Raw genomic sequence first — 9363 nt, 5'->3', positions numbered from 1 at the left:
CCGAAGATTAGGGTTCTTTTTTTTTTTTCCCCCCTTTCTTTTATTGTATCTTTCGTCCATCGCTTGTATATATCTATCTTTCTCCAACGAACTTAATTCGTTTCATACAAGTAACTAACTTAATGCGCATCACTTTTTTTGGATGCGCACTCAAGGTAGAGGACTAGAGGTAGCATCATCAGCATGCACGTGAAATCTAAATTACCATCTGGACAATAAAAAAAACATATTATATTCGAATTGGATTCGCTAAGACATTAAGACATTTAGATTTAACCTATACTCTTCAAGTAGATTCCTCCCTAATGCAACATTATGAAATTTGGATACAGCAGTGTGTATATTATGGACTTCGAGATTTAAAACACAGAAACGACATCCTCACCTAAAAATTCTTTTTACAAGCAACCAGGAATGAATATAAGACATAGTTAAAATTTATTAAAAATAATATCAAAGTTTTCTTTAACAAATTAAAGGGGGAGAAAAAATGCAGGTGGTAGTGGAGAGTAGAGACTAACTCAATCATTGAGACATTATGAAATGGACGATTATCAATGGAGGGTTTTGGCAGATCTGCGTGCTTTTATATATAGATGGGGAACAAGCAGAAAAGGCTAAGCTAGTGCTCGCAATAAAGAAGAAAAGGCAATCAATAATGATGTGAATCCTTTTGAGATTTTTCGTGCATCATTGGACTCTTGATATGTTCTTTAAATGAACTTTTTATGTGTCAAATAACTAGTAGGTTAGAAAAAATTATTTTGGTGTCAACTGTAAGTTAGCAGCTCCCTATTGCGTGTAAACTTATTTGAGGGGAAAGCATTCAGAATCCAAAACCGCCCTTATGTTATTAATTATTTTCTTTTGTTTGGATATTTCATTAACTATCAAGTTTTTAGTAAAAATTATTCATTTTTCAACTATCCAATATATATAAATATATATATAAACTCTTTCCGTGCTTCTAAAACATGAGGAGCAGTGTTTTAAGACAATTGCAATATTCCCGACCGGCGATTGCTCTATATTGAAATTGTGTTCCGTGCAAGTTTTAAGACAATAGAAAGGTGTCAAATACGATAAGATCAAATTATGTCAGTGTTATGAATGCTTTCTCTTCCGAGTGTATATATATATTCTTTTTCTTTTCCAACTACGATGTGTTATATTGTTTCCCCCCTTAAAAAAAATGATGTGTTATAGCGACAGTTATATCGACAATATAGGAGAAGCCACAGTATGAAAATTTGATGCATCTATAATCCGTAAATTTATCAAATTACATGGCTACTCCTGGGACTAATTTAGGAGTAATAATAGACATCTCAAATTTTTTATCTCAAATTTGATCCCAAGTGATGTATCATTAATTGAGTGGTTGATAATTATTTACAAGATTTAAGTGAATTAATTGTATTATCTCACCAACCAATTGATAAATGTACCAATTGATGAATGCCACATTATTTGAGATAAAAAATTTGAAATGTGTAGCACTACTCCTAATTGATAATTGGCATTTGTAAAGCATTTATTAGATCATTAATTTTATGCCACTTTGAAAACATATCACATAAAATAAAACATTGAACAATTAATAATTTTAATTAAATAATAAGATCCTCTGCTCTTATCTTAGGCAACTGCACCAAAAGTTTCGCTAAATGTATAAGATAATAATAATTTTTAAATCTTTAGGACCAAAATATAAAATAATAATTAATCAAATACAAAAATTGATAGATGAATAAAATGTAAAATTCATAATATGAAGGAGTTTTTATTTTTTTTCCTTTATAACTTCAATTATCTAAATTTAACTTTTTGAAAAATATGCATATAAAGTTATTTGTTTTTTCTTTTCTCCTAAATTAAACTCAGCCTTTTTTTTTTTTTTGTGCGGAGCATGTATTGCACATAGTGTATACTTTTTGAGTCAATGTAGATATTTTTACTCCTTTCAAATGAAAATTCTTGGAGGAGAAAGATATAAAAATCCTAAGAATTTGAAAACAAAAATTACAAAATAATTGAATGAATCATGCAAATACTTTTATGTTCGTATTTCTTAATATCAAAAGCTTACACAATAATGATTTATATGTACATGATTACACGAACTGAATAAAGAAATAATGATATTGTATAGTTGCAAGTTTTCTAACTAAGTTACACCGATGAAAATAACAATTGGAGGAGATACTATTGACTTAAGGAAGCACCATTTGTGTTATTTTATAAGCATGTACATGTATCAATAAAACACTTTTTAAAACAAAAAAATCTATTTTTGAATTAATAAATATTTATTTACCAATAAATTATTCATTTATTGATGAATAAATCACTTTGCTAAAATAATATATTTACTTTTTAGTCCCATCAATATTATATTATAAAGGTTTTACTGTATTTTACTTTTTTCTTTTTTTTTCCCCCATAAGCTTTAAACTTTCCCGAAGCCCATGCACTTCATTACTTTATAAAAACAACTTACATGTATATAATAATCCTATGTAATAAACACACCAAGACTTCTCACCAACACTGCTCAAAAACAACAATGCCTTCAGCAACGTCAAGATTTGAACAGAACCCAATTGAGAAAATCTCTAATAATCATTCACCTTCACCTCGAAATCTCACTCGAAGATGCGGAATGAACATCATGCACACAACGCTTTCAGAGCTAAAAGAACAGCAACGATTAGCTCTACCACTTGTGGTGATGAATTTAACTTGGTTTGCAAAGTTAACCATCACAACAGCGTTTCTAGGACGCCTCGGGGAGCTGCACTTGGCCGGTGGGGCTCTTGCTTTCACCTTTGCCAACGTCACGGGCTTCTCTGTTTTGAATGGACTCTGTGGTGCCATGGACCCGATTTGCGGTCAAGCATATGGTGCTAAAAATTTTAGGCTGCTCCACAAGACCCTTCTCATGGCAATTTTATTGCTACTGCTAGCAACGGTGCCTATTACTTTCTTGTGGCTTAATGTTGGCAAGATTCTCATCCATTTTGGCCAGCAAGAGGACATTTCAGCTGTCTCGAAGAGATATCTTTTCTATCTCCTTCCTAGTTTACTAGTCACTTCGCTTCTTTCTCCCCTCAAATCGTACTTGAGCTCGCAAGGCATAACGCTTCCAATAATGTTTACCTCAGCACTATCACTAGCGTTTCACGTACCCGTCAACATCCTGCTAGTGAAAGCCAGGGGAATAGAAGGAATTGCTATGGCAATATGGATAAGTGATCTTTTAGTTGTGATCTTACTTGCTTTGTATTTGTTGGTGACGGAGTGTTATGGCAAGGAGGGGAAGTGGAAAGAAGGAGGGTGGTGGGAGCAAGGCATTTCTGACTGGCTTAGATTGCTCAAACTTTGCGGGCCCTGTTGCTTGACGACTTGCCTTGAATGGTGGTGCTACGAGATCCTGGTCTTGCTGTCAGGGCGGTTAGCCAATGCCAAGCAGGCTGTCGGAGTAATTGTCATTGTGCTCAACTTCGACTGTTTGCTCTACTCTGTCATGCTATCACTGGCAACGTGTACGTCCACACGGGTGTCTAATGAGCTCGGCGCCAATCGACCTAGACTGGCTTACCGATCAGCCTATGTATCTCTAGGGGTGGCCCTCGTTTCAGGTTGCGTCGGAGCCTTGACAATGGTAGGAGCCAGAGGCGTTTGGGGGCCTTTGTTCAGCCATGATAAGGGAATCATAAGGGGTGTGAAGAAGGCCTTGTTGCTGATGGCTGTGATTGAAGCGCTGAATTTCCCTTTAACCGTTTGCGGAGGAATCGTCCGGGGAACTGCAAGGCCATGGTTGGCTATGCACGCAAATGTTGGTGGATTTTACCTCCTAGCTTTGCCCGTGTGTGTGGTTCTAGCATTTAAAGCAGCTCTTGGTCTTGCAGGGCTACTCATTGGATTTTTTATAGGGATGGTTGCATGCCTTGCGCTGTTGCTGACGTTTATTGCAAGGATTAATTGGGATGACGAAGCTGGCAAGGCACAAATACTTGCCTGTGACGTGCAAGAGGACGCTAAAGAAGATGAAAACGTCAGGTCTGCAGTGGTTGATGAGTCTGTCTCTGTCCCATCCCCAACACAAAAGGAGCTTACGAATATTGCTTCTGTTGTAAACGCTTCTATAAATGGCCATAGAAGCACAGCCACTGAGGTAAACGTTTAAAGGACGAAATAAACGGATTGCCACCCTCCCTCAAAATAAAATAAAATAAAAATAATAAAAATCAAGACTGCTACAAAGCAAAATTGCATGCGCAGGATTGCTTTATCTTCTGTTTCTTTCAGCAAATACACACACACACACACACAGATGACAAAGATGTACGAAATCAAATCAGATGCAAGTAAATAAAAGAGGAGTTGGCGAGTTGCTCAGCAGCAAGTTGTTGGCAAGCCACATTATTTTAACATGGCATAGTGGTACCCAGTGAAATGAGCACAAGAAGCCTTGAAAGAATTAAAACACGACACAGCTCCCATCTGGGACACTGACCAAAGCTTCAATGATTATAAGAAAATACATGCCCACGCTAATGGATAATAACTCTGCTTCTTGATGGATAATAATAACTCCACTTAAGAAGCTCAATGAGGCAAATGCAGACTTTTTTTACATCCTGTAAAGGCTTCTTGAATGCAAGCATGATAATATGATAATATTAATCAAAGGCTCAGAGATGAATCATTGATCCTCTTTCTTATAAAAAGAATTACAACAAGGGGTATGTTGAATATGAAGGCAGGCATTAGTCATCTACAGACCCAGGTTCAGAACTCAAAGACTCCAGCTCTTTGGCTTTTTCATCACTGAAGCCCAGGGCAGCCAGTATCTTGTGGCCTGGTGAATCCGTTTCAGACCAAATACCAAGAAGCAAATCACTTGCTGTAACTTCCCCACTATTTCCTGCAATTTACAAATGTATTAATCGTTTTACAGTGCAACAGTTAAAAATTAGCAACATAAGTACTCAACAGAAAATGAGCGAAATACAATAAACATGAGCCATTTCAACTCCATCCACCCAGACAGATTGCAGATGCAACAAATAAAGACTTGTACACTCATGTACAAAGTCATCTATTCAGAGCCACAAGGCAAAGAATTAAATGGTTTTCTGGAATAATTTTTTAACTGTTCACCTATTTAGACTAGAAAAGTTGAGCAGGAAGGATTTCACAGAATATGGAAACAAAAAACCCAACTTGTATAACCGCCAACGGGCAAGATAAATCAAAACTAACCGGATTTTAGTTTGTGGTCAACTGCCCAATCGATGACCCTTTGAGCATCTTCAGTCAAAGGAGGATGCTCTGGACTGAAAAAGAAGAAGTCACCCTTTCCAACTATCTTAACAGACTCATCGCGCACCTTGAAGAGTGTCACTCCATTTGCCCACAAAAATTTTGCAGCCAGACTAGTTCCTGAATACAAAAATGAAACACATTTGTTATATGTACAAGACTGGAGATTTTATTACGCAATGCCGCTTCCAAAAAGATATAAGATGAGATATCTTCAAAAATGAGACAGGAAGGAATCCAAGCCTTTGACCAGGCACCTAGTAACTCCGCAAAATGTTGTATGAACTATCCCAATTGAATCAAATTAGACATTCTGCGTTCTGAATCTCCTCCCTTTGCATAATTCTCAAAAAACAATGTCCCCCTAGTTCATCGCAAGCATGTGCACATTCAAGAATTAATATAACAGATTTAAACAATGGGTTTTAACAGCAATGAGGATAAAGTTCTTGCAGTTGACCTGCAGAAGAGGCTTCATACTTGTCAACTACAAAACCTTCCAGACAAATTAAAATGACCATAGAAACAATAATGATACAAAATTTCATCACATGCGCACAAAATCATCTTGCTTTTACTTCACCCACTGCTGCTATTTCATTCTATTCCTATGAGAGCCAAAACTACAAACATTAAGTTTTATTGTACAAAATGTATAATCATTTTTCATCATTCAACACAGATTAAAGGTTTTGAACAACACAACTAACAAGCTCTCATGATGTAGGACAAAAGTAGGGTTAATTATTTTTCTTTCCTTTTTCGAGTTAACCAGGGAACTTTGGGTTTCCTGTACTATAAATAGAGGGTTCGTTTACTTGTTTAATCATCTGTTGATAAAAAATAAATAAATAAATTGCTAATCATTTATTAGCCAGTTATCTCAGTCATTAACAAGATCATCTATCCCATAATATAGAAGTAGGCAAGTATATCCACAATATGTGTAACCCCTCTCATCATTTTGGTCTTACATGTAACAGTGCTTGAATTTAGCTGAGATTAATAATATTTTGAATTACCGGCAACAAACAGACAAATGAACACTAAATTATTGCTGAAAAAAATAATAAAAATAAAAATTAAATTAAATTAAAAAACACAAAAATGAAAGTTGAGAAGAGGCAGAGAAAGAGATAGAGATACCCTCAACCAGGATGCCCATGAGAATAGCTTCGGTTCCGGTGGTTGAATGCTTGAGCTTCCTGGCTTCCAACTCACCCATAGCAAATGACTTTATTGCCCTCCAAGACCATCTATTGTTCCACACTAAACCCTCAATCGGAATTTCCCACAACATCCAAAGCCAACAAACTAATTACAAAATGGAGAGTGAGACTAGGATTAATTGAACTCACTTGGGAGCTTTCTCATTCGAAACGGCACTGTTCGGTCTCCTGTAAAATAAATTAAAGAAAACGAGAAATCACAATTTAGCGCAATCAAATCATACAATAATTAAAGCAAGGAAGAACAGAAGAATGAGAAGCGAAGAGAGCAGGTAAATACGAGGTGGGGAGACTAGACAAGACTTTGGCGGCGATTTGGCGGCGCTTTGACACAATATACGATGAGCGAAGAGGGAAATTGGCGCTGCTGCTGTTGATTTTGGTACCTATTAGCCATGAGCTTTTAAGAAACTGTGCTTGGCGAGTTGTATGAGATTGATTGTGTTTTGTCGCGAAACCGGATTTAGAGATTTGGGTCGTTGATGGCAGATTAGAGAGAAAGTGAGCCGCCATTTTCGATTTTCTATAGCTGCTGCTACTAGTCTACTGTCAACCAGAAGAAGAAGTTTGTTCGAGGCGAGGTACGTGGAAGGGAGTGTTTGGATAGGAAACGGAGACATACATCACCACGCCAAGCGACGTCGTTTACGTGATTAACTATGTAATCGAAGCCCAAAGGACAAATACCGCCTTGCACTGCGGCCCGAAATTGCAAAAAGCAACCTCAAACTTGAATGGCTAATCCGGCAAAGAGTACCCATATATGTATGTGGGTGTGTATATGCATATATATGGGCCCTTAGTTCGATGCTCCACCAAGCCCAATAACACTAGTTAGCCTTAGGAGATCGTCAGTCTTGATTTTTGACCTCTTAAATTATCCCATCCGTCCCATTTTTCAATAAATAGGATTTATTTCATAAATATCTTTATTAAAAACAAAAAATAATTAAAAACCTTCCTCTCATGCCCTCAAAAAATTAGCTTCTCGTCTCTCTTATTTTTTTAAAATTGATTCACAATTTGAATCAAATCCCAAATTGAAATTAAATGAAATTTAAATCATCACGCAAAATGAAAATCAATATCATCAATAACAGTAAAATCCACCACTTGTTCATGAATTTTAACAAAACCAACTTTGAAACCTTAGATATGTTTGTGGAGATGATGGATTAATTAATGGTGGCCAACGGGCCATGCCGCCGTCAAACCATGGCCCGCTCGAGCCCACGGGCCTTGTTCAATTTTTTTAAACCCCGTACGGCCCACGGCACGAGCTCATGCGTGCCGTGCTCGGGCCATGCCCAAAAATGCCCATCAAAATTTTTTCAAGATCATGTACATTTTTAACCTCACGTGTCTAGCTTGTTTTTTCAAGTCTATTAGCCCATCTAACAACAACAACAACAACAACAATAATAATAATAATTTTTATTAACTATTAAGAGAACAATTAACATTTTATTATCAATTTATCACAATTTCACAACTATATATTTAAATATTTAATTTCACAATTACCAATTCAATTATAACACAACAATATTATTTGAACTGCAATGAAGCAAATTTCACCTAATTTTATTTGAACTATTAATATTATAATTGGACTCGAACTCCATTGAAAAAAAATGCAACTTTTAATTCATCATAAAAAATAAAAAAGTATTCCGTTCATAATTTTATTTTTTGTGTATAACTATAAAAAATATTTTATTCACAAATCACAAATGAAGCATATCTCCATTAACTAATTTACGATTTCATAAATGAAATATTAATTATTGTAAAATTTTGATATATCATTTATAAAATCGTGATATTTATAATTTTATCTATTAAAATTATGATATTTATTTATTCATTTAATAAATGATAAACATAAAACAATTATATTTTTTTAAACTAAGACTTCAAATTAATTTAATAAAATATATTAAAATTTAAAATAATTGTAAAATCATAACATTTTATTTTTACTTTTTATTAAAAAAATTACTTTCATTTATTTTAGGCAACGGGTTGCGTGCTAACCCACCAGTGAAGCATGCTTATTACATGATTTTTCATGTGCCATGATTTTAAGGCCTAAATGCCTAACAATTTGAGCCCGGCTTGGCCCACGTGCGTGCCGTGTTGTGCCGCATGCCTTGTCAAAATGTGCTCGTGTCATGTCATGCCACATGCCACGTGCCGCTTGCCCTATTGGCCACCTTTGGGATTAATTGATAATGAAGAAGATAGATGGTGGTAGTGATGAACTTCTTGTTGATAAAGTGATGAGGGTGATTGTCAACGAGAAAAGAGAGAAAAGAGAGAAGAGCAGGGAAATATATAATAAAATAAAAAATAATAATATTTTGTTTTGCTAAATAGTGTTTACTTTGTTTGTCTGAAATATGAGTAAGTTTAAACTTTTTTCAAAAGTCTAAATGACTTTTAATTTTTCTAAAGTTTAAATGGATCTTAATACAAGTTTCTTAATAATATGTTTATTTTAATTTTCTAATATCTGAATAAAAGGGATATCTTATTCGTTTTTATAGATAAAAAAATCTTTAACATAATTATTGGATATTTATGTCCTTCTAAATTAAAAAAGAAAAAGAGGTTTTATAATTTAGGAAATAAGTTTGTTAAATAGAGATAACTTTGAGATATAATATTTACTTTCCATTTAAACATTTTCTCATTCAGATAAAATTACAAAAGTTCACTTTTTTGTTCAAATATAAAATTTTGAAAAATTTAACACAAACTACAATAAATAAATTTAAAAAAACTAAAGTTAATAAAATTTGAT

The 9363-nt window shown here is 34.7% G+C and overlaps 2 protein-coding genes across 2 annotated transcripts; one reads left to right on the top strand and one right to left on the bottom strand.

Moving 5' to 3' along the window:
- The first annotated feature begins 2500 nt into the window (after positions 1–2500).
- On the top strand, positions 2501–4319 carry LOC18046651 (protein DETOXIFICATION 56). Its single transcript, XM_006440377.2, has one exon. The coding sequence runs from the start codon at positions 2501–2503 to the stop codon at positions 4187–4189; it is 1689 nt and encodes a 562-aa protein (XP_006440440.2). The 3' UTR covers positions 4190–4319.
- A 33-nt stretch (positions 4320–4352) lies between these two features.
- On the bottom strand, positions 4353–7185 carry LOC18046649 (ATP-dependent Clp protease ATP-binding subunit CLPT2, chloroplastic). Its single transcript, XM_006440376.2, has 5 exons — positions 6838–7185; positions 6687–6725; positions 6475–6584; positions 5269–5448; positions 4353–4930 (listed from the first exon to the last, which is right to left on the bottom strand). The coding sequence occupies exons 1-5, from the start codon at positions 7068–7070 to the stop codon at positions 4773–4775; spliced, it is 720 nt and encodes a 239-aa protein (XP_006440439.1). The 5' UTR covers positions 7071–7185; the 3' UTR covers positions 4353–4772.
- Positions 7186–9363: the final 2178 nt, after the last annotated feature.

This window comes from Citrus clementina, unplaced genomic scaffold (assembly GCF_000493195.1).
Source record: "Citrus clementina cultivar Clemenules unplaced genomic scaffold, Citrus_clementina_v1.0 scaffold_3, whole genome shotgun sequence".
In the NCBI taxonomy this organism is placed as follows: domain Eukaryota; kingdom Viridiplantae; phylum Streptophyta; class Magnoliopsida; order Sapindales; family Rutaceae; genus Citrus; species Citrus x clementina.
This window is presented reverse-complemented; position numbering and strand designations above follow the sequence as displayed.

Excerpts from the sequence above, each read along its gene's own strand:
- LOC18046651 (XM_006440377.2), top strand. The coding sequence starts at position 2,501 with ATGTATATAATAATCCTATGTAATAAACACACCAAGACTTCTCACCAA.
- LOC18046649 (XM_006440376.2), bottom strand. The coding sequence starts at position 7,070 with ATGGCGGCTCACTTTCTCTCTAATCTGCCATCAACGACCCAAATCTCT. Across the intron at positions 6,726-6,837 it reads TTGTCTAGTCTCCCCACCTC|GAGACCGAACAGTGCCGTTT; the intron begins GTATTTACCTGC and ends TTTATTTTACAG. Across the intron at positions 4,931-5,268 it reads TGACCACAAACTAAAATCCG|GAAATAGTGGGGAAGTTACA; the intron begins GTTAGTTTTGAT and ends TGTAAATTGCAG.